The 25,276-nt window shown below is 39.7% G+C and overlaps 1 protein-coding gene across 1 annotated transcript in view; it reads left to right on the forward strand.

Moving 5' to 3' along the window:
- The window catches only part of Col25a1 (collagen type XXV alpha 1 chain), a 466,154-nt gene that overhangs the window by 410,788 nt on the left and 30,090 nt on the right, over positions 1-25,276 (forward strand). Inside the window, exons 20-26 of the mRNA XM_012513689.2 lie at positions 3,251-3,319; positions 4,193-4,237; positions 5,678-5,722; positions 6,707-6,784; positions 20,063-20,086; positions 20,703-20,747; positions 24,198-24,242. Of these exons, the coding sequence (XP_012369143.2) occupies positions 3,251-3,319; positions 4,193-4,237; positions 5,678-5,722; positions 6,707-6,784; positions 20,063-20,086; positions 20,703-20,747; positions 24,198-24,242 (351 nt within the window). The remainder of the gene's footprint in view (positions 1-3,250; positions 3,320-4,192; positions 4,238-5,677; positions 5,723-6,706; positions 6,785-20,062; positions 20,087-20,702; positions 20,748-24,197; positions 24,243-25,276) is intronic.

The following is a 25,276-nucleotide window of genomic DNA, read 5'->3' on the forward strand; positions in this document are numbered from 1 at the left end:
CTCTGTGGCTCCAGCTGTGTGGAAGATCGAGACATATGGCACAGTGAAAGCCATCTGAGAGGGTCGGTAGCATTTTGTCTGTGATACAAGAAAAAGCAGAAGGAACCCAGGCAGGAGAAAGAGGAGTTCATTCCTAAGCATCTTCTCTTTAGTTAACTAAACTGCTCAACAGTTTCAGGAAGAAAGATGCGGGTGCAGAACTGCACAGTCAACATGAATCTCTGCAATGAATGGGGCAGCACGATTGTGCAGAGCAAATACCGCTCTCAGTCTCCAGTGAGAGGAGGTGTTAGGGTACCTGTGTGGTGTGCCCACTGACAGGCAGGTTGATAGGAAATTCATTTTCTTAGCAGTATCTTGAGGTTCTTGTCAGCTGAATTACCTAATCCTGTTCAGTATCATAAGAGAAAGTCATGACTATTAAAAATTCTCTTTCCACCAAACACTATGGCTTTTCAGTTGCATGGATAGTCTGGAATTGTAATACTAACTTCAGACTTTAAAAAAATACACTAAGACTGAACTTTTCCCTGACAACCTAGGGAAGAGTGGACGTAATGAAGAAAGATGTCCTGCAAAATGGAAAACCTGTCGTTTGTACCGTTCTATTACAGGCGCCTACATCAGTGCCTGTTGGGGACCCGTATCTGTCCAAAGAAAGTATGTCTCAGTCAGAGCGTTTTTGAATACTTTGAGCAATACTGTTTATTTGTTCCACACACACACACAAAAATGTTTTGCTACTTCTTTTTTCTGCCTTTGAGAATGGGAAGTAAGGCAACAAAAGCAGTCTGCCTTCTGGAGTGGGTGGTAGAAGAGTTGGGGCAGGAGAAGGAGAAACAGACAAACAAGTGCAGGAACATCAGGCCATGACCAGGAAAAGGGCTGGGCCACTGTGAGAAAGAGTAGTTCTATGGGCAGACCTTTTTCTGCAGAGTCTTTTCCTATGATAAGCTACAGATATGGGATTTTTTTTTAAGATGTTCATTTTTCATTTTCCCTAAACTAAGTTTGCATTGATTTTTTGGGGGAATTATTCTGAAATTCTGAAAGTAAAATTTAAAAACATACAGAAAATACTGGACATTTTTAAGATAAAAGTCATCTATACCAAGAGAAGTTTCTCAGGCTCACTAGGGGCCAAGAAGAGAAAGAAAAGAAGTGGGAAGGAAGAGAAGGAGGAGGAAGAGGATGGGCCTCAGCTGCTGAGCCATCTTTCCACCTCCTCTGTCCTGGATCCTGCCAGCTAGGACTCTGCCCTCACACCTTTTGGGCCACTGAGAAACCTCCTGAGTCTCTCCTCACCCTGTCCTTCCATCAGTGACCATAACATGCCCTATACCTCACACATCCACTCATGGAACCACAGAGAAGGACCTTGGAACCCAGAGCTCCATGTTGCCCGTCCAGCACTCAACCCTCTTCTTTCTCCTTCCCCACCTGGGTCCAGTGAGGAGAGGAGCCCTGTCCCGCACAACTGCACCATCCGCAGTAGGGCTCCACGTCTGTCTGATTACTGAAGTTCTTCCCATCACGTGGAAGGCAAAACGTTCTCCATTCTGAGCTTAAGGAGTGAAAAATGGCACCATCTTCTTGGGAGGCTATTTAGCAAGATCTTAAAATGTTCACACCACGGGATCAGTTCCCCAACTAGAAATTTATCCTTTGAAAATGATCAGAAATGCACAAAATACTTCAATATGAAAACTTGCATGCAACTAGTTTTAAATTTCAGCTCTCTCATTTTAAAAGCTTTGTGGCTTTTGGCAAGCTCCTTAACCTCTTCGTGCTTCGGCTTCCTCATCTGTAGAACATGGATAATAACAGTTTTGTACTGAGAAGCTGCTCTATACAGTTCCTGCCATCAACCAGGATAATAAAGCCAACCTTTCCCCTCCAGGAGACTGTTTCCCACATTCAGACCAACAGAGGGGGGCTTCCTCTTCCGCCCCACTGCCTAGCCACAAGGCTCTCCATCAAATGGCAGTTGCCCATCTAGTTGGGTCACTGGCTCCTTGAGAACAGTAGCCATGTTTCCGCTTCACAGAGCAGTGCATCTACTAAAAGCTGTGTACCTGCATGTTGGACACCACCCTGAACACTGTGCATAAGTTTTGGTTTTTTGGCTTTTTTTTTTTTTTTTTTTTGTAGAATCAGGGATTGAGCTCAGGCCATTGCACTTGCCAGGCAAGTGCTGTGCATAAGTTATGAAATTAGTACATTTCTCTATTTCACGAGTAAGCTGAAGCTTACAAAACTTAAGCAATGTACCTCAAAATGCAGAACTGATAAGTTAGTAGAGCCAAGAATAGACTCTAGGGTGTCAGATTACAGAGCCTGTAGTTTAATCACTTTACCAGGCTTCTTGCTGGTGTACTTAAAAGTAGTTGCAGAGAACAGATATATATTCCTGTCTTGAGAGAGAATGACGGCCCTCCTCTGTTCCCTTTAAGGTCCTTCTGTTTACTAGAGTAGCTGTCAGACAGGTGTCACCAAACCACTTCCTCACATATAAAATGGGATGATACTGCAAACATTGTGCAATTGTGTATTAGTCAGAGTTCTCCAGACAGAAACAACCGGATGGAAGGATGGAGAGACAGAGGGATGGAGGGATAGGTGGACAGGAGGAGAGAGCAGGAAGTGTGGATAGGTGGATGGGTGGACAGTCAGACGGAAGGAAATGTTTCAGGGAAATGGGCTCTTGTGATTATGCAGGCTGAGAAGTCTGGGCTGGAAAGAGCACCAGTAGTTCTCAGTTCAAGTCCTAAGGCTCCAGAATGGGAGGAGTTGACAGTGAACACTTAGTACAAGGTCAAAACCTGAGGATGCAGGGGTCACTTGTCCAAGGCCTGGAAGCTGAAAGCTAAGGAACTTGGAGTTTTGATGTCAAAAGCAATAGAGAATCTTCTGGCCCTCAGTCTAGGATCAGGCCAAAGGGGGCGACAACCTCCCCACTGAGGATTCATCTTCCTCACTCAGTCAGCAGTCTCCTCTGGAGATACCTTCACAGACAGACCCAGAAACTATTCTTTCCAAGCTCCCCCTAATCCAGTCAGGGTGGCAACAGAAATTAACCATCACAGAGTGTTTTGATTAGTCCTGAGATTATCCCTGTCAAGGGATGAATACAGGGCTGAGCACGGGGCAATAAATGATGACTTTCTGCTTGAGTTGGTTTTATTCAACTCACGTGTTCATCTACAGGGTCTGTAGGGTTGCCACTAATCTGTTCTATACTCCATGACAGGGTGAACGTGGGGAGGCAGGGCCCCCAGGAAGAGGGGAGCGAGGGGAGCCCGGAGCCCCTGGCCCGAAGGTCAGTATTCTAACATGGAAGACTACATCCTTTGGTTTGAGCATACATGTCACTTACTTTCACTGGAACTTGAAGCTAATTCCTCAGCAACCCAAGTCACCAATAGCTTATTGACATGCACACTCCCCAGTCCAGTTCAAAAGGGATTACAGCTGAGTGTGGTAGCACACTCCAGTAATCCCAGCACTCAAGAGGCAGAGGCACGAGGCCAAGTGTAAGGCCAGCCTGAGACAGGAAGACCTTGTCTCAAAAAAGGGAAGGGGGCTTACAATTCAACTTTTAACCCTGTGCCTTATGCTCTGATTGATGAACACATTTAATAACACAACCAAATGTAAAGGGGGGGGCACTATCACATTCACACCTTATCTCTAGCTGTGTATTAAATCCCACAAAGAAAAATGTGTGAGTGCTGTGTTGGTTTCTGTGATGACCTGCTGGCACACCTTGAAAATAATAGAACTAAACAGTTAGTTGTTTGATCTTTACTCATCTGAGCTTCTTGCAAACTAATCCAATCACACTTATTTTAATAACCCCTCCTTGAAACCTGGGAATGATTTAGTCTGTGATGTGAATGCAATCTATGCAGACAAGGACCACTGAGATTAGTAAGAACCATTAGAACTCCCCCACCCGCAGGTGGGTGCGCAGTCTTTAGAATAATCAGGGCATACAGGTCAGTGGGGAGAGCAGGGGATGGGATGATAGCACTGGAAGATGTTCAGCCTACCAGCCTACCGCCATCACACACACAGCTCGAGGCTGTTAAAGTGTTTCCAGGTTAAGCCATTGTTCTGAGTCATTGCTCATTCCTTTTTCCTACTTCCTGTGACCTTTTCTCTTTGTCATCTTCCTGTTCTCCTCTAATAGGGGAAACAAGGTGAACCAGGAACTAGAGGCCCAAAGGGGTCAAAGGTCAGTAACTTGGTAACCGTTGGCTGGGACAGGGGCCTTCCACATCTGTGCTTTTTTTTTGCCTTTTCTGAAGTGAATCTTATTTTAGATTAACCTTCCACACAGGGACTGCAGTAAATTTTTCCTGTAATGATGTCACAAAACATTTAGTTTTCTTAGTACGTTTCTGTGTGATCTTATATTTTAGACTATTCAAGAGCAGTTATATTTCCTGTTTCATGAAAAGCGCTTCTTTGGGAAAGAAATAACTAATTTAAATTACATATTGTATAATCTTACTTCTCATTTTCTTGCCTATCTGTGTGATACACATTCAAATAACACTTTTTCAGTTAGTCAGCTCCCTTTATTGCATTAAAATTTGGCCAACGAAATTAGTCCCTTTATCCTATCTGCAAGAACTTACATACTGCTAGGATAATTGTGTTTTATTTTAAATGGCACTAGCTAACAACATCAAAATGGGTATAAAATGAAGAAAATAGAGATCAAAGCTAATTAATTCTCAGCAGCAAAGTTAATTATTATAGTCATTGCTATTAGCATACTGTGGTTGGAAAGTTGGAATCCTGTTTATCATTGATGATCCTTATCCATTTTATAGAAATACATAGTCTGAAAAGAAAATGCTTTGAATTCCATTTATGAAAAGGTGTGTGTACGTTAAGCTGTTTTAAAGAACAACCAACTCTACACAAGTTTAAATCTTTTCTCCAAGCTATCAGTGGAGATGTCTGAGAATTTTGACAGCTTTGGCTGTTCTGGTATCTGTAAAGATTATTCCTAGTATATAACATCATGAATAAAACTTCAGACATTTTTTCATATCGCCCCGCAAAAGAGAGCAAGCTGCCCTGCCCTGACCTTATCCCAGCCACCTGGTCCAGCAGGGCACTTTCCCCCTCAGCGCAGAGTTCCAGGGCCCTGAACCGACAGCTCCCCTTTTCCCAGCTCTCATCATTGCAGGGAGGCAGAGCCTGTGCCCCTCTCTGTTCTCCCAAGCATGAGCTTTCCCTCCTCTCCATCCCAGTTATCTAAACTCTTCTTCCTAAGGACAAACACAGTTGCCTGGCCCTTTTCCCTTTTGTCTTAAATCCCTTCACATACAAAGACATAATGTAGTATGAAGAGTGGAAGTTTACTTTGGATACCTTGGAAATGAAATCACTGGCTTTGCTTTTGCAAACCCCATCCAGTGAGAGTCACAGGTAGATAGTAATAGCCTCTTGTCTGAACAGGGATCTGTAATTCCCTGCAAGCTACATCCTAAAGAAGCCTGTGCCATGGTGGCAATAGTGTTTTTCTGCTTCAGAAGTTCATCCTAAAAGTGCTGCTATGTGTGATGACTATGTCCTTAGGCTTGAGAGATTTCTAGATCATTGGCCCTAGTACTAATTGAAATATTTTCTTTTTCGTTTTTTTTGTTTTCCCTTGGGAAAGGGTGATCGTGGAGACAAAGGGGATGCTGGAGCTCTGGGACCCAGGGTGAGTATACCTTTTGTCTAAACTCTCAGCCCCTACAAACCCAGATCTGAAGTACTGTTCATGTAACTTTTTGAGAGATACCTGGGGTAAGAATGCATTGGAACAGGGCTGCTAAAATTATTCCTCTGCTTATTCTCCTTAGTCCTTTCTTCTTTTTTAGTCTCCAGGAATAGTGTCTGTGTGGAATCTAACACATAACATAAGCTTTATTGAGAAGTGTTTAAAAAAATCATCTTAAAAAAAAAAATCATCTCTACTTTCTGCTAAGTGAGCAACCGCAAAAGAACAGCCATTCATTCACCCAGTAGAATTTCCCATTTTTCACTTAAAACAATTACATTATAAAGAGAGCAATTTCCCATATGTTTAAAGCCTTTAGAAACAAGGCTGGGAATTAGGACATGACTAATGGAAGTTATACAGCAGATATAATGAATAGAGCTCGTTTAGAATACATGTTGTCTATAGAAGTCTACATAATATATCATACATTCTCTTTTTTTTTTTGTTTCCTGTTTGCTTTCATCTTATGGGATTCTGTTCCCACTGGGAAAGCCATCCATTCCCTATGGAAACTTGCTCTATCTTCTTAAAGAAAGTGGAAGCAATCTGTAAGATCTAGATGAGGAGAGAGGCATTTGCCGTTGCTTTAAGAACACAGACGAACCCAACAGAATTTTGTAACACGCATCAAACAAGTCTATATTTTGCAATTTCCAGAAAATAGTTTCAGAGGTTAAACCTTATATGCTTTTAAAAATCATATTTTTTGTATTTAACCTACCATAGGCAGGAAGTTGTAAGTGATTTCCCTTCTTGCAAAAAGGGAGAAAATTTGAACTTGATTATCTTCTTGGAAGTGCAGCTGGGTCTTGAAAAGGAAGGGAAAGGCAGAGAGAGCTGGGCACTGCTCCTGTTTCTGCCACAGGCTCTCACGTCTTAGTCTAACTCCTGTGAGTTTCCCCTGATTTGCTTCTATTGTAGGGTCCACCAGGGCAAAAAGGCGATCCGGGAGCCACAGAGATCATAGACTACAATGGCAACCTCCACGAAGCCTTACAGGTGAGTGGCCATTCCCACCCTGATGGAGGCTGAGGGGATCCTGACACACGTGAGGTGATGGGTCAGTCTGAGCTCCCACCCTCTGATGTCACAGCAAGCAGGCCACTGTTCAAAGCCCCCGGGCTCCCTGTTCTGAGCTCATCCTCTGTCTGCCCCAGGAATCTTTATTGATATCATTTGGGGCTCTTTGTTTTTTTTGCAATAGTGGGGCTTGAACCCAGAGCTTCACACTCTGGGCAAGCACTATACAACTGAGCTAAACCCTCCACCCTTTTTGAGACAGGAATGGCCAACCGGTAGTCCTCCAGCCTCTGCCTCTCAAGTAGCTAGGACCACAGGCTTGTCCTAGGGTGCCAGTTTATAATATCTTTTTCTTCTGATGCTGCCTCCCAAAGTTCCTAGCCCTCATCAAGTATAAACTGTTAGTCTGAGCAACTTGTGCCTCCTTTGAGAAGAGGGAGCTCTGTAAAGCAACTAAATGCCCTGTATGCTTGGAATGGGAGCTTCTTGGATTCAAATTCCGGCTCTTTTGCTCACTCACTATGTTACCTAAGGCAAGTTTTCACCTCTGTGTGCCTCTGTTTTCCCCCGTGATATGAAGACAGTAGTGGTATCAGTTCTTAGGCAAAATGTCAATCACTCACTTAAAATAGAGCTTGGCACATACTCTGCCCTAAGTATTTTTACTTACCCCTACCATTTAGTTCTTTTTCCTTCCAATAAGTAAAACATAGGCCTTGTGGGTTTTCTCCACCACTATTGCTTCCTAGTCATCCTTCCCTGCGTTCTAGTCCCTCTCATCATTCCTTTGCAACTCCTCACAAAGGCCACTGACACCGCCTAGGTAAAGCCTGGTGTATATAACTTGCTTGACTTTTGGGTAACATTTACACCAAGCCACATTCCTTTTGAAATCCTTCCCTCATTTGGTCTCTCTGAGCTTGTATTTTCATTTCTTCCAATTTTCTCCTCTGATGGAGCCATTCTAGTTTGATATTTCCAACTTCTCTGTCTACCTCCAAACTTTCAGTCTCCAGAAGTCTCTGATGTGTTCTTAGTATGAGCAACCCCTCCACATAGCTCATACCTGGTTCTCAGCTCATTCATCCATGGACTGAATCTGCGTGGGTAACCCCAGCCATCTGACAGTAACTCCATTGCAGACAGGCCATGCTTTTGGCTCCACCAGTACTCACAAGTGTGCTGGTTATCTCTCCCCACTACCAAATGATTCCTTTCCTTAATTAACCAGTCACCATTAGTGCTGCCTTGAGCTTTGTGTTTCTCAGGCTAGAAACTTTAGCTATTTTAAACTATTCCCAGCATTTCATCCATTCCTTCTCACCAGGGCTGCTGTTTTGCTTGAAATGCTTTTTGCTGTTGCTCTTCGTCCTTTCCTGAGGAGGGCCACTTCCTGTTGTCTTCCTTCCTACACCCTAACAATCCCGGGGTCAATTCGCTTCTCTCCTTGCCATCCTGCCCCCTTAGTCTAAGCTTTGCATCATCCGAAGGCTGATTCCGATAAGCTGCCATTACTTTAATTGCTGATTTTCTCAGAAACTTAAATGATGCCCTGTGCCTGTCTTTTAAAAATTTTTTTAATTTTATTTTTTAAATTAATTTTATTGACAAAAATAGCAATGAGACAGTTTCAAAACTGATTAGTAGGATGGTTTTGATAATTAATACAGTGCATATTGTTGTATTCATAGTGGTTATTCATAGTACAAGATGCAGATGTGATACCCTGTCCAAACACTATCAGTACAAATCTTTCTTCTCATTGAATTAAGAGAAAATACCTGTATATTTATCCAATTTTGTATACACAGATACAAAATGATCCTTCATTTATATCCCCTTTTTTTGTTTAGTTTTGTCAGAGATAAGTATTCCATTGCCATTTAAATATTGGAGGTATGTGAATTCAGCAAAGTTATCCAATATAGTCCAGCAGTTCATAATGGAAGTGGGTTATCCTTAGCACTGGCAATGTCAGAAGTTGTTGACTTACGCATTTTACAGCTCAGCATATTAATATGGCTTTACTTTATAACTTGTTTTTATACTTTTCTTCTGGATGGTTAGAACCAAGATAAAGCAAGACCTATATAACAAGAAATGTAACTTTTGTGTCGGATAAGTTCAATCAAGTCCCCTCAGGATTTATCCTGAAACCCTGTACTGCACTTTGCAGATCCTTTGTCAGTGTCAGCCATGTGGATGAGTCATGGCCATTGCTTGACCAATTTGGTCTCTGTGAAAGCCTGAGAGAATGTTTCCTCTCCATGTGACTCTCCTTAGGCACACTCTACATCATCAATCACTTTCCTCTTTGGCCACATAATCTCCTTGATCAGTAAATTTGGGCCACAACTGAGTTACAGGGTGTTACAATACAGGTTCTCCAATGTCCTGAGTCCTCATTGATCTTGAAAGGCTAGGGCCAAAATGTTGGCTGTCCTTGCAGTCCTTCTTTTTCTCTAATTTTTGGTCTGCAAACTTACGTTGTTAACCCTCCAGGAGGGAAGCTTAATGATATTATTGCTCTATAACATAGACTGTTGAGCTTAACCCCATATCTGTCTGAATATCAAATATCTCAAACATAACATGGAACAGGTATTTTCCATCAAGTATTGATATGTTAAACTATAAATCCCTACAGAATGTGGAGAAAAAAACTTCAAAAATACTTTTAAAATAGCAATAAAAAATACATATTTTTACACAGAAATTTAGAAATCTAACCATATACAGCATTGTAGCAGGACAGTCCTATGACATTTGTTTTTTCTTGTCTCTTGTTTTCATTCATTACCCATTTTTTAAACAAACATTTACTTGAGGGACAGTTTGGCAGCAATTGGTATGAAATGACAAGCAGTACATATTTAGAAGACCAGAATAACCGACATTCAAAGCATGACCCTAGTATTACACATTGCTATCTTCAGTGCAGTTGCTTATTTCATAGGTATCAGCATATATAGTTAGTCAGGGTGAGAATCCTACTAATTAACCACTACTTTCAAAAACCTGCTGAAGATTCTCAGGATCATTGCCTTACCCATCGTGTGCATGCAAATGTATGGCTTTGCCCCTGTGATGTTTCCTAGCTTTCATCCTTGCCCTCAGTTCACTGTCTAATCCTTAAGTTCTCACTTTCCTTTTAATTGTGTTATACATTTCCATTTTTATTTCTTCTTTTGAGTTCTTATACTAGGGAGACTATATGATATTTACACATGTGGATTTGGTTTATTTCACTTATGAGTGAAAGTGAAGTGGCATCCACTTAAATATAAATGCTTCAAGTTTATCATTCCTTATAACTGAGTAATACTCCATTGTATAAAAATACCACATCTTTTTCATCCATTCCTCAGGTGATGGGCATCTTGGTTGTTTCCAAGATTTGTCTATCACAGATTGAGCTGTTATAAACATAGGTGCAAATATGTAATGATGATATGATGTTTTCAGTTCCTCTGGGAAAATTCCCAGTAGAGGGATAGCTGATTTGAATGGGATTTCCAGTCCTAGTTTTTTAAGGAGTCTTCTCACTGATTTCCAGAATGGTTGAGCCATTCTACGCTCCCACCAGCAATGGAGAAGAGTTCTTTTTTCCCCACAGTCTCTCCAACATTTGTTGTTGGTTGATTTCTTTATGATAGCCATTCTTTCTGGGGTGAGATGATATCTCAGTGTTGTTTTAATTTGCATTGCATGGATGGCCAGTGATGTGGAGCATTTTTTCATATGTTTATTTGCTTCTATAATTTCATCCTCTGAGAAGTGTATGTTCATCTCAGATGCCCATTTCTGGAGTGGATCTTTAAATTTCTGGCCCTAATTTTTTAATTCATTTCAAATTCTGGAGAGCAGACCATTGTCTGAGTGCTTATTAGTTATAATATTTTCCAAATTTGTGGGTAGTCTTTTCATTTTGTTGGTAATTTCTTTTGACGTGCAAAAACTTTTCAATAAGAGGAGGCCCCTTGTTGATTCTTTCAAGTATTACCCCCACGATTTGATTTTTGTTCTTGAACTCTTTGCCTACCTCTATATCTTCAAGAGTTCCTCCTACTTTCTCTTCCAGAAGATTTAGTGTTTCCATTTTAATGTCTAGATCTTTAATACATCTTGACTTTAGTGCATGGTGATAGACCCGGGTCAAGTTTGAGTTTTCAGCATGTAGAGAGCCAGTTTTTCCAGCCCCATTTGTTAAAGAGGTTGTAAAAGGTATTGTTTTTCTAATTTCCTTCTCTGTGTTTCTTATCTGTATAGAGCAATGCTATTGACTTTTGGGTATAAATTTTGTATCCTGCTATGCTACTGAATTTGTGTATTAATTCTAGTAGCTTTTTCAGGGAGTGTTTTGGGTCTTCCAAGTAAAGTATTATGTCATCTTCAAATAATGATAATTTAACTTCGTTTTTACCTATTCTTATTCCTTTTATTTCTCTCTCTTGTCTAATGGCTGTAGCTAATGATTCCAGAACTATGTTGAATAGTAGTGGTGATAAAGGACATCCTTAACTTATACCAGATCTGATAGTAAAAGATTTCAGGTTTTCCCCATTTAGAATTATGTTAGCTGTTGGGTTGTCATAGATGGCTTTTATCAGATTGAAGTAGAGTCCATTTATTCCAATTTTCTGTAGGACTTTGAACATGAATGAGTGTTGGATTTTGTCAAAAGCCTTTTCTGTATCAATTGAGATGATCATGTAGTTTTTTGATTTGGCTCTCTTGATACAATGTATTACATTTATAGAGTGGGGTATATTGAACCATCCTTGCATCCTGGGATGAATCCTACCTAGTCATGGAGTATAATCTTCTTGATGATTTGCTATATTCTATTTGGTAGGATTTTATTCAGGATTTTGGCATCTATGTTCATGAGGGAGATTGGCCTGTAGTTCTCTTTTTTAGTTGTCTTTCCCTGGTTTTGGTATCAGTATAATACTTGCCTCCAGGAATGATTTGGGAGAACTGTTTCCTTTTCAATTTCATTGAAGAATTTGAGAAGTGTAGGGATTATATCTTCTGTAAATGTCTTGTAGAATTCAGCTGTGAATCCATCAGGACCTGGACTTTTTTTTTTGTTGGTAGGTTTTTTATTACATTTCTTATTTCATTGGCTGTTATTGGATTATTAAGAGTTGTTATATCTTCTTGATTCAGTTGTGGTAATTTGTACCTTTCTGGGAATCTTTCCATTTCTTCTGTGTCTTCTATTCAGTGAGAGTAAACATTGTCAAAGTAACGATTGATGATCATCTTAATTTCCACTGGATCTGTGATAATTACACCCTTTTCACTCCTTATTGCTTGTATTTGAATTTTTTCTTTCCTCTTTTGATGAGGTTAGCTAGGGACTTATTAAATTTATTTAATCTTTCAAAGAACCAGCTTTTTGGTTCATTCATTGAACTGTTTTCTTCTTCTCAATTGAATTAATTTCTGCTCTAATCTTTATGATTTCTTCCCATCTTTGGTCTTTTGGTTTGGCTTTTCTTCCTTTACTAGATGTTGGAGGTGCAGCATTAGGGTATTTATTTGTTCCTGATCTATTTTCCTAATGTGTGAGTTCACAGCTATGAACTGCTTTCATCACATCCCATAAATTCCAAAGTTGTTTTAGAATTTCCATTGAATTGTAGATATCGTTCAATTTCTTGTTTCATTTCATCTGTGACCCATTGGTTGGTGAAGAGGTGTTGTTTAATTTCCATGTATTTATGGTTTTTTACTTGTTTCTTTTGTCATTTATTTCCAGTTTCACTGCAGTTTGGTCAGATAATATGCATGGGATAATTTATGCTTTCTTGCATATACTTAAACATGATATATGAACTAGTATGTGGTCTATTTGCTGGGGCGTGTAGTATTGTTTTCCATCCTTTGACTTTCAGCCAATGAATTTCTTTATGAGTTAAGTGTGTTTATTATATACAGCATATTATTGGATTTTGTTTCTTAATATACTGTGCCAGTCTATTTCTTTTAATTGGTGAATTGAATCTATTTACATTGATGGTTATATTTGAGATGTATTGACTTATTATTAACATGTTATTTACCTGCTGTTGTTCACTCCTTTTTTTCTGTGTAACTGTTTGTCCTTAATGGGTTCCTTCTGTTCTCATTCATGTAATTCTGATCATTTTGGTCCCTCTGTAGAACATCCTTTAGTAGTCTGTGTAGGGTTGGCTTTGTTATTGTAAAATTCTTTAGCTGTTCTTTTTCATGGAAGTATTTCACTTCCTCATCAACCTTGAAAGACAGTTTTGCATGGTATAGTAGTCTGGACTGGAATTTGTTTTCATAGAGGACATGAAGTACTCTGCTCCATGCTCTTCTTGACTTCATGGTTTGTGAAAAGAAGTCTGCCATTATTCTGATGGGTTTTCCTTTAAATGTGATCTGTTTCTTTTCTCTAGCAGCTTACAGTATATTATTCTTGTGCTGGATTTCTGGGATCTTTACTATTACATGTCTCAGTGTGTTTTTAATTGGGTTGAAGTTATTTGGAGTTCTGTATGCTTTGGTTACCTGAATGTCAGATTGTTTACCCATATTTGGGAAGTTTTCTGTTATTACTTGTGTCCATATTCTTTTTATATCATTTGTATTGACTCCTTCTTTCTCATTGATACCTATTAGTCTCATGTTCATCTTTGCATCGTCTTGAAGGTGATGAATTATTTTTTCCATCATCCTAGTTGTTTTTTTTTAAATATTTATTTATTTATTGTGTGTGTGTGTGTGTGTGTGTGTGTGTGTGTGTTTGTGGCCAGCTCAGCCCACCAGGGGGCGGGGCTGGCCAGCATGTGGTGCTGGGGGATTGAACTGTGGTCCCTGTGGTTTGCTAAGCTTGTTCCAAGTAGGTGCTTTAGACCACTGAGCCATCTCGCCAGCCCCGATCCTAGTTGTTTTGAAGAGATCTTTTCTTACCTTTTCACTAGCTGCACCAGCATCTTCAAGATCTGAAACTCTGTCTTCACTTTCACTCAAATGGTTTTGCAAGCTTGTGATTGAGATTTTGTTCCTCTGTATCTCTTTGACTCTGTTTCATGTAATCTATTTCTTGCCTATATTTCTCATTGAAGGATTCCATCGTTTTTCTAATCTCCTCTACTTTTTTTTAATCAATGTCTTCTTGAGAAGCAGTTATTAATTCTTTCATTGTAGTTATCCTTTCTTTTACTTCAGAGATTATTTCTGATCTGATTTCCACTATGCGTTTCTGCATTTGTTTCTTTACTTTAGACACTATTAATTCCAAGATTTCTTTTTTTATTTCAAAGGTTATTTCTGATTGAGTTCCTCTATATCTTTCTGCAGTTGTTTCTTTACTTCAGACGCTATTGATTCAGACATTTCAGCTGTGTGATTCCCAATTTCTTCTGTGCTAGTGTCTTCTGCACTTGTTCTGGGTGGGCTCAGAGCCTGAGATTGCATTTTGCTCCATCTGTTTGTCATTTTGTCTAGCACTGTCCTCTGACCTTTGGTGTAGAGCTTTGGTGCAGTTATAACCTTAGCACCTACTGAAATTTGGGTGCAGATTTACAAAATTTAAATTCATCCATTTGTGCCTGGCTTAGGTCTAGATGCTGTGCTCAGCTTCTTCCTGCTGCAGCTCTTGGAAGTGAACCTGTTGTACCCCTCTAGCAAGACATACTGCTTGTGGATTAGCTGGGTGGTTCTGGCCCCTAGCCTTTCTGCAGGGACTTCAGCTGCAGAGTCTCACCCCAGGCCTGTATGCTAGGTCTGGACTGGGTCTGGAGAGGTCCCGAGAGTTCTAACTCACAAGCTGGGACTGGGCCTGGGCTGGTTCTGGAGGGGTTCAGAGGGGTCCCAAGAACATGGCTGAAGTTCTCATTCACACATCAGGCTTGGGCTGGATCTACAGGGGTCCAGCAGGCAGAAGTTCTCCCCCACACTCGATGGGCTTGGGCTTGGGCTTGGGCTGAGTCTGGAGGGGTCCTGAGAGCATGCCGGAAGTTCTCACTCACGTGCCAGGCCTGGGCTGGGACTGAAGAGGTTCCCCTGTTGCCTATCTATCAAGCCAAAATTCTTCCCACTAACTTTTAAGGCTCTATGATTCTGCCCTTGTGCAGAACGTTTCATTTCCTACAACAGTTTTCCCTGGCTTAGTGATTCTTGCCATCTATGTACACATATATGTTTGGGGGATGGGTTTGTTCCATTCCTTTTTCCTTTCTTTTTGTCTAAGCATTATCCTAAACTCTACTGCTACCCCACAAGGGCTTCCTCCTTATAATCCTAACATCAGTATTCAGGGCCCAGTCAGTAAGTATTTAATTGCTCTCAAACCACATAATGGATTTTATTTTTCCTTACTATATTTCAAGTTTCTTGGTGACTGAAAACACATATTATGCTTAGGCTGCCTGGCCATGCAGGGCTGTCCTGATTAGTTAGGGGCTGAATGAGTCAGTGTCCTTTTGATGTACAACCATTTCTTCACTTTAAAGCCAAACTGGTTGCTTTAAATATTTCCCTCAGTTTTGTCCTGATTTCATTAATGGGATCGAACTGTGATGGATCTATACTTTTGTGGCTCCTTGGCTACCATTAGCATTTTTACTACTAAAGCATCTATTATTAGTTTGAACAAAGTATGTCCTCGGTTCAGTCCACTTTTCACTCAATTTTTTTTTTATTTTTGTAAAATGCAAAGAGAAAGAAGCATGTTTCATGCCTGGAGAGAGGTTCAGAGGGTGTGTTCAGTCAACAGTTGGAATTTGTGTCCCTCAACCTGAGTAGGTTGGATGCATTCTTTAACTGCCAAGTTAACATCATGTTCTAGACCCACTTTTCTAAATTGTTAACCTTTTTCTGCAAGGTGGTACTGCATATGGGGAAGGAGAGACAAAATAACACAAAGCTTAGTGTGCCTACTGTGTTTTCAAATTTATTCCTTACATAGTAAAATATAGGAGCATTGTTTAAAACTTCATTTATTAGTAGGATTGCGCATTTCTCTTAAACTGCTTCAAGGGCGCTATAATTCCTGTGTCTACCTAAAAGAAGGATCTGCTTTCTTTTCTTTCAAAAAGTACTTCAATCTTTCTGATGATTTTCTGAAAATTGTGCAAGAGCTTTTAAAGCATTCTTTGAACATGGTCTGGCATTTGACCTCTCCTTAGTCTGAAAACAAAATCTGTGTTGCAGTCGGTCTTGCACCGCTACCTAACCTACATGGGCCATTTGGGAGGAGTTGCTGTCTCTGTCTTCTACAGATCTCAGCTGCAAAATGAAGATGCCAATAGGACAGATGCTTTCCTAGGCATCTATGGATGTATTATTATTAGGGCTGTTGCTAGGAGCTCCTGAACTCTTTTTCACTGTGCTGCTTAAAAATCTAATGCTCACTGTTAAAAGGATATCTGCTTCTGATTTCTTTTTCTCATCTCAAGTTCTATATGACATGCAAGTCAACATCTACCATATTCACCTTTTCCTGCTTACACCCAACCCAAGGGGATTTTACCCTCATGGAGCTGTGGGACAACCATGTGTTATGCTTGTGAATAGCTTGTATTTTTCTTTCCATTCAAAACTATTTACTGGTTTTCCTAACATAGCACTGTAGGGATAAGAGTCCCTAATAACATCAGTTCAGCTAGGTAGCCATTAGATGGAGAAGAGAAGGAAGGCATGTAATCTTATTTTCTAAACAGTGATGGATATTTACCATTTTGTAGATTTCATTTCATTATTACCTCCTATAAAAAGTTTACCAACAAGTGTAATTAGATAATAGCTTATTATAGTTGTTATAATAATAGTGTATTTAAAAGATAACATTTTATACTATCTCTATTGAAAATTGTGATTCTATGAAACATTTCAGTCTATGAAAAAGTGTCAAGAATAATATAAATAAAAAAAAGAAAAAAAAAAGGGCTGGTGAGATGGCTCAGTGGTCTAAAGCGCCTACTTAGGACTAGCTAAGCCAAACAAAGCACAGGGACTGCGGTTCAATCCCCCAGCACCACATGCCAGCCAGCCCCGCCACCTGGTGGGCTGAGCTGGCCACACACACACACAATATAAATAAATAAATTAATTAAAAAAAAAAAAAAAGAAGAAGAAGAAGAAGAAGAAGAAGAAGAAGAAGAAGAAGAAGAAGAAGAAGAAGAAGAAGAATATAAATAGCTTCTGTGACTAAAAAAGCTCACCTTCTGTGACAAAATACTACCTTACACAGTTGAAGTGCTCTGTGTACCATGTCCTGGTGACAGTTCTATTCTGAATTTGGCATTTGGAATTCTCAGGCATTCATTTGTAGCTAATTGAAAAAAAGTCAAAACCCATAGAGCAAACTGCTCGTCAAAGTCAGTTTCAACTGGAGCAGAAATTGTGAAGTAAAAACCTTGAACCAGCTCTTTGCTTTCCTTCCACCACCAAAGAAGATGCAGGAAAGTAGCGTGGTCCTATTTTACCTTCCCCATACGGCTGCAAACTTCTTGTGAAGCCATTTTCCCTGTCTTCCCAGGCCTAGACCTGGCCGCGTGTACTATCCCTATTAACATTTTACAAATGGTTTTCCGTCCATCCTATTAGATGATTAAACCACATTGCTCTGCAGAAATGAAATTTTTGTTTATATAAATATTCCTTTAAGTTACAGTATTTATTTAAGGTGGTTAAGTTTTAACAATTAGCAACAAAACTTTTTGGTGCCCCTTTTCAGGCAATTACACCATCTAAATTAACCCTGCTCTTTCATATAAATCATGAGTAAGTGTTAAACTTGGACCATAGCAAAAAATGATGGAAAATAACCTTGATTTTTAAGGGGACTCATAGCCATATCCCCGGTAGTAAATCACTAGGCATCCTGCAGGGCTTCACCTGGGTGCAGTGGCTCTAGTGCAGGCCTCCCGCCCCACATCTTGTGTCACCAAAGGATACTGCGTCCTCCTTCATTGCTACCAGAAATTCTGGTTTTCCAATCATTAATGGAGTTCAAGAAAGAACCCTGCTAGGATTGTGCAGCTTTTATTTAGAGAAGCCATTTGTAGGAAGTCCAAAGAAATGCAACTTCAATATTTCCTTGCATATCTGTTCTCTGGTGCTAACCGAAAGTGACCACAAGGGTGTGTTTGTGAAGCTCCCTGACTTTGCTATCGTGTGTTCTTCATGAGCTAGAGCGAACCCTGTGTGATTTCAGCTATTGCAAACATATTTATGGAATGAAGCCTTGTAAACCCACTTGTTAGTTCTTTTGCTGTAAATAATATTACTCTGCTATGCAGCTTACTGTAAAACACATTATTAGCCTTAAAGTTTTAAAACAGAAAAATCAAGCTGGTGTTCTTGTAGTTGGAACAATAAGCCCATGTGTGGAACTTAGAGCACACGCATGTGTGGAGGATCGTGTATTCCACTACCTGTCCACATAGTGGAAATATAAAACTTCCCCTGAAAATCTGAGTCCAAATTCTAAGGTTGTTTGCCTTTACCAGGTTTGGTGATCCTGCTTTCTAGTTAAAAATGCAATGTATAACTGGCAGACAATGACAAAGGAAGAATTTCTATCTTACAATTTTCTAATAATCTTAGATGGCTCATCTATGCCCTAGAAACAAAGGAGTAGCTTTTACATAACTATGAGGTATGATCAAGAAATATGATGATTGTTTAAAAAGTGCTCTACGGTTGATCCCCCTTGAAATACTCCCTCACTCTGAATTCACCCCGCTGTTCTTTCTCCACTACCTGAGGCAGACAGAGTACCTTTCATTATGCTGTAATGGCTGCCTCAATGTCTCTGAATTAATGTGAAACATTGACCTTTCTTGGCCATTTTGACTTTGGGCCAGAGCCATATGCCACACAGTGCCAGAGCTGGTGAATAAGTGGATGGGGACACACTGTGACATTCTCACAGGGCTGCCTTTTCACTGAGCTTCCAGAGCTGCTTCAGAAAGGGACAAGAATGCTAAGTGTCTTTGAAGCAAAAGAAATTGGTGGCAATATGTTTTTATACTGTAATATTTCTTTAAATGTAAACATTCACCATGTAGCTCAAACACCCCTAATACAGCAGGAATACTCCGATTCCTTCTCTAGGTAACTGCCTTGAGAATAAAGTTAGTGATATTTTGTCTCACAAATATAGAAATCTGTCCCCTTATTTCATTCATACATATATATGCGTGTGTGTATTTAAATTTGCCCCAGTTCGTACCTCTGTCAGAGAAGCATTGCTTCTCTGCTGCTATGTTTTCTCTAAAGCTGCATATATTGGTCAGGTCTGATTCTGTTATGGGAAACAAACCTTAACCATCTACATGCACATATAACATTGTTTTCTAAAGAATGACAATACCCTGTCACTGAAGATGGAAGTGTTTGAAGTCATAGAGAACATGTTAGGAGTACGTTTTGCAACATTAGTAAAAACAGCAACAGCATCATAAATCAGAAATGGCGGCAGAGCAGTGGACTGCAGGGACCGTGGTAGGCTGAGGTCATCAGCAAGCTTACATGCATGTCGCTCTCTGACTAGATCCCTAGGGGGAAAAAACATCCTCTCATCTATGGAGTCAAAGTTGCTGGCAGATCCCTTAGAGCTTTTGACACAGGACCTAACTAGGAAGTATTAATAGAGAAACATGACTCATGGATTAGAATCATGTTTTACACATTCATATTCAAGAGCACACGTTTTGGTTAAAGTAACGTAGCACTTAAGGAAACTGGGTCTCTTCAATGTCCATTCACTTTGTTCAGCACACATACAAAAAAAAAAGTTAGCTATAATTCAGCCAATGAGTCCAAAGGGCAAAAGATGAAGAGACATGCAATTGAGACATGTTCATTTTCTCTGGTCAGAGTGCCACCTAGAGTAGAACTTTCATCAATAGCAAATTTCTCAGTCCATAACTACACTGGCAAACCTCTAGTGCATCCAACTGTCCAACACAATTTTAACCAGGTAAATTTAAATTTGATATATTTCTCCCCATCAAGGTGAGGAAAAATAAAATTCTAGAGATAATTTTAAATAAAAGTCTAAAGATGATTGTAAATAAAAATCTAAAAATAATTTTAAAACATGTTTGCTGCATTGAAGATAGAAGAAAATGTCCTCAGCATCTTTTCAGTTCCTTATAGGATATCAGACTTAATAGAATATATTCAGAAAGTCAATTTTTTTCAGAAATATATGATTGTACTTTGGTAGACAAAATAGATAACTCTATCTTTGTCCAAACATTTTCCCAACAGAGGATTACTACCTTAACTGTCACGGTAACTCCTATTGCATGGTTTCTGCTGTTTGTGCCTTTGTGTTTGTGTTGATGCATGCAGGCGGACATGGTGCTGATATGCAATTATCTGATATTAAATGTTTCCTTATATTAATAAACCTTTGCAACATTTGCCCCAGCTGAATCTCATTGTTTCATTAAAAAGTCAAGAAAAAAGTCACTATTCATTTTTCTTAGAAGTTTTTGGCCTTCTTATACTATTATAGCTTTGTTGTTTAGGATTTGGGAAATCAAAAGCCATGGGGTGGAGAGGTTCGGTGTGTCTAGGAACACAGGAACTACTGGGAGGCTGATGGTTAGAACATCCTGGCTCATCCCAGGAGATGTGCGAGGAGCCTGGTGGCCATTATGAGCTGCCTTACAGAACCAGTAAAAAGCATTTTTGTAACATTTTGACATAATTTGTGTTTATATTTTAGCATGTAAGTATATAGTTTTCATAATTAGCCTGTGAAATGTTTCTCTTTACAAATCAGTAATGGGAGGTATCTGAGTATGATAGACATATTGGAGGTGTGTAGTATGCTTATTACGTAAAGCATGAACTTCAACACACATACTTGGCACTTCTTATAACTGTTCTTTTCTTCATTCAGGGTCCCCCTGGGCCTCCTGGACCTCAAGGACTACAAGGGCCAAAGGTTATTCTTTGTTTGTTTGTTTCCCTGCCATCATATACAGTGCACAGAAGCCCATGGGAAGTAGCTGTGTTTGTAAAAGTTCTGGCCCAGACGACGCTAGAGAAGCAAGATCAGCAGCAGAGCTTAGGAGAAGAAGGAAAGAAATGGAGATGAAGGATGAGGGGAAAACTAGGAAGGAAGTCTAGGAAAGAAGGCAGAGAAACGGAAATTGAATTTAGGGAAGGACATTGAAAACTAGAAGATATCAAACAAGAGGAAAACCAGGTTCAACCGAAATTATAAATTTAAAGAAATACTAACTGTGGTGTAGGAAAAAAGACAGTTTTTAGGGAGAAGAGGATCAAAGGCGATCTACTTGACACTCAGAAAATTGCTTCCAATTCTTTTGTAATAAAAAAAAAGTGGAGCTTTCATGCCTGAAGCATTCATAAATCACAATTTTAGGAACTGCTTTTGAGTATTATTTTACAGCACATTCTTTAATTATTGATGTTCAGATATTCTGCCACTTCATCTGTAGGTCATGAAACATACCAACTATCAACAGTAGAAACCTAGACTTGTCAGTGAATTCTGTTGATGGTTTTTCACTTGGTCCCTCCACTCTGAGGGTTAGTCATTCAACCATGCTTGATCAATTAACACATGGCCAGGGAGGCTGGCTCTTCAGAACTGAGCTACACATGTTGAAATATGACTTTCGTCATTGGATTCCTGTAGAAGATTCAAGTGGTTTCAAAACTTCACCCTTCATTTATGCCATGTGAGCCAGTTTATTTGCTAAGCTTGTCCTGCACACACACACGCACACAGCAGCTTTTATCCTCTTCTTGTTCTAGGTGCTTAGAAGTCGGGTGTACTGAAAACTTTGTTTTTCTATTACAGGAATATAAAACATGGTCCTCCTGAGACCTTTGCCTGTGAAAGACATATCTAGAATGCAGATTCTGGCTACAAACAATTTTATGTATAACATTAAGGGAAGGTGTGGGATTTTTAACTTTCTATTCCTGCACCCTCTTCTAGTTGAGAAGAGATTTAATGTAAAATATGCTGTAGTCACAAGTCCTTGTGTCTGACAAACAAGGGGGTCTGGATCCCTGGTCTTTAATTATTCAATTATTCCAGGCTTCTTTGGGAAGAGTTAAGTAGGGGCTAAGTTCTCTGCTTCACCACCTCATTTAACCAACTATCAAGAAAGCCAAACACATCTCCCTTTTTGTGCAACATCTCAAACCTTTACTCTGTCGCTCCTGCACCTACAGAAGCCCAAAAGAAAGGCCAGCTTGCTGAAAAGACATCACTAAAACTTACTACTAAAGTAGTATTCACTTATTTTTTCAGTAAGTAATTTTTGATCCTCTGCTTTGACGAGGGCAAAAATCTAGTAAGGGGATCAATAAAGCATTTCACCAAAGAGCTTTCAGCCTAGTGAGGGAGACAGGCCCTGAGAGGACATAGCCCTGAGTGGAGAGCTTTGGCTAAGAGCATGGGTGCAGGTCGCATAGGAAGCCTGGAGTTCAGGATGGCTTTGGGATGAACAGAGAGATGTGAGGAAAGGCCAGGGGAATGTCTAGATGGTGGTGACAGGAAGGGCTGGTCCTCTCCCACCCTACCGTCCCCCTCCGCTCCACACATGTACACTTGGAATTGAGCTTGTGTGTTCTCAAACGCAGTCCTTTCCACGTGCCCTCATGCCTCCTGGAGAAGGTCGGGATACTTTGGATGGGATGCAGCTGTAAATAAGAGACAGCAAAACAGACATAGATCAAGGGTCCGACGTGTCCTCTGTGGTCTCCTTCTCAGACCAAAGTGAAGCTGTTCAATCAGTATTTTTCTCTCCTTTATCAAATAAAAATCATTTGATTTCTTATGCATCAAATAACAGCTCACAAACCACATCCAGGGCTAAAGGAGGGATACTAAGGCAGGTATGAATTGTGCTGGTCTTTTAAGTATCCATGGGCCACATTTTAAAGCTATAAGCCTTGCAAAACAATCCCGCCTGGCCTGAGGACTGCTAGGTATTTAGTCTGAATACAGAGAGGGCCACGCCAGGTGCCTCTGATACCAGCAGATCTGCCTGCAGTAAAATAATGTTTACTGGGCTGAGGAGATAGCTGAGCAGTCTAAGCATCTGCGTGGCCAGCACAAAGACCCATACTTACTACCTGGTACCACATGTTACATGGGTCCCAGGAACACCATGCTGGCCACTGAACCTGGGTGTGGTGGTGCACACGTGTAACACAGTTGTGGGGAGGCTGAGACAGGAGGATCACTACAAGTCTGAGCTGTGTAGTGAGACTCTGTACCAAACAATAAATAAAAAGACTAAAAAATAATAATAATATTTACTGCAGGAAATGAGGACAGTCCTGCCCCCTGTTCATTTCATTTGTCTACAGTGACAAGATCATGCCTTCCTTAAATATTGGGAAGCTTCAATTTCACACTGTGGCCCATGGCTCTTAAAGATTTTTTATCAGGGAAAGGAGCTTTAACTGTTTCAACACTGTTTATAACATCACCAAGAAGCTGTTCTAGGATATACAACTCTACAAAGTACACCAAAAGTCATCTCCCTTGGAAATCTCTCACACTTAGAACTGTTTTTTAATTTTCCAGTTTGGGAATCAGGGATATTTGTAATGGGGTCCATACAAGTGCTCGTTGATATTGATATAAAGTTATGCCTTCCCTTGCAAGGAATTTGTTTGTTCAGCACTTTTTAAAACAAAGGTGACTAGCTATGTGTTGTTTGAATAATCTCTAGCATATTGTTTAAATTTGTTTTTAATGGCACGTCTTAGTTTTTAAAAATTGAGATGTTCTGAGTTTGTCTAAGTTCAATAAATCATAATGGACACAATAAATTTTATTTCCATTCCTAGCATAGTATAGGAAATTGAATTGATCAAAAGTAATTTTTGTGGATTAAGATATTATCTGATTTATTATATCCTGCAGTGAGTCTTTTCTGGACACAGTACACTTATAATCATTACAAATTTGTTCAAACTGTGCCAGTTAAAATATTGCTATAAATTGCCAAGGTCTTGAATTTCATTCTTAATTTACTTTTTACTAAAAATAAGAAAAAAATGGAAGAAAAAAGTAACTAACTTGAGTCAGTCAGCACTGCTTGAGGATATGATCAGTGATGCAGTTCTTTTTAGCAGTTTTCTTATACCATTTTTTTAGCCTGCCTCTCACATGGAGGAAAAAAATAAAAGCCCTGAATTCATCTTAGCTACTTACAAGTCTCCTTAATACATAACCATGAAGGAGGATGATCCCAGTGTGCTTAGTGAGGACAAGTCCTATAGGGATACTCTTGGGCAGTTGTTAAAACTCAAATTGTGCCTTTAACCAATTAGCATTATTTTTCTTTAGTGCATTATGGTAGCTATAACAAATGGAAGCAAGCTATTGTTTGTATCTTAACAGGGTGAGCCAGGATCTCCAGGAACCCCAGGAGCTGATGGAGAACAGGTAATTTTCAAGCCTATATACTCTTTTTTAAAAATTAATTTTATTAAGAAAGAAATAGCAATGAGACAGTTTCAAAATAAGTTAGTAGGACAGTTACAATAATTAATGCATTGCATATTGTTTTCTTCATAGTAGTCATTCATAGTACAAGATGCAGACATGATATCTTTACTCATTTAAAATATCATGATGGATGCTACTTTTACTCTAGGTTTGAAGCCAAAATGTCATGCCTGGATATTGATATATGATATCCTCTTTCTTTTCTACCATCTGTTCTAGAAGCCACATGAACTCAACAAAGCATTTGGTTTTAAGTGAGATTGTAGTTTTTATCTGCAAAATTATAAATAAAAATTTTGTTCTCAATATCCTCCACCAATCAACCAGTGACTCTTCTGCACCTTTTTAATAGATCTGCAACATTTTCACCAATTTAGGAAGAAAAGCCTGGCTTTTGTCAATGAGTATGAATGATTCAAGATTGAAGCCAGTGACCATAGTTACTGAAAAATAAGTGACTGTTTACATGTATTTTGGCAATGTTTTCTTTCCCGAGCAAAGATCATGATTTCCTACATCCTGAGAAAAGACAGAAGCAAGGGGGCCAGTGAAAATCCTAGGGTAGGGTAGGGTTCCTCGAAGGCAGAGGCTCACACGCTCGTGCAGTAGATAGAGTCTGAAAGGAAAGAGCCTGGGCTTTGCATGGTAGGCATTCTCTCTCGTGCCCCCTTTTAACATGTGCTAGAAATTTGGCTATGCAAAGACAGTCTCGAGGCTGCTGTGGGGCAGCTGCTGCGCTTTGGGTGACTTCTTTAAGATTCTTCCTAAGAGGGAGTGGGCATTTAGAATCAAATAAAAGGGGTTAATTGAAAGGGCTTCCGTGTTTTCTGAGCTTCTATTATTTACACAAGAAATGGCTAAAATCACAGCACTTATAAGAAATCAAAGAGGTTCCACTTCTTTTTCCGGCTCTAGGAATTGAATTCAGAACCCTTCACACTGAGCTATATCCCCAGTCCTTTTCTTATTTT

This window comes from Octodon degus, unplaced genomic scaffold, assembly GCF_000260255.1.
Source record: "Octodon degus isolate 3935 unplaced genomic scaffold, OctDeg1.0 scaffold00016, whole genome shotgun sequence".
In the NCBI taxonomy this organism is placed as follows: Eukaryota; Metazoa; Chordata; class Mammalia; order Rodentia; family Octodontidae; genus Octodon; species Octodon degus.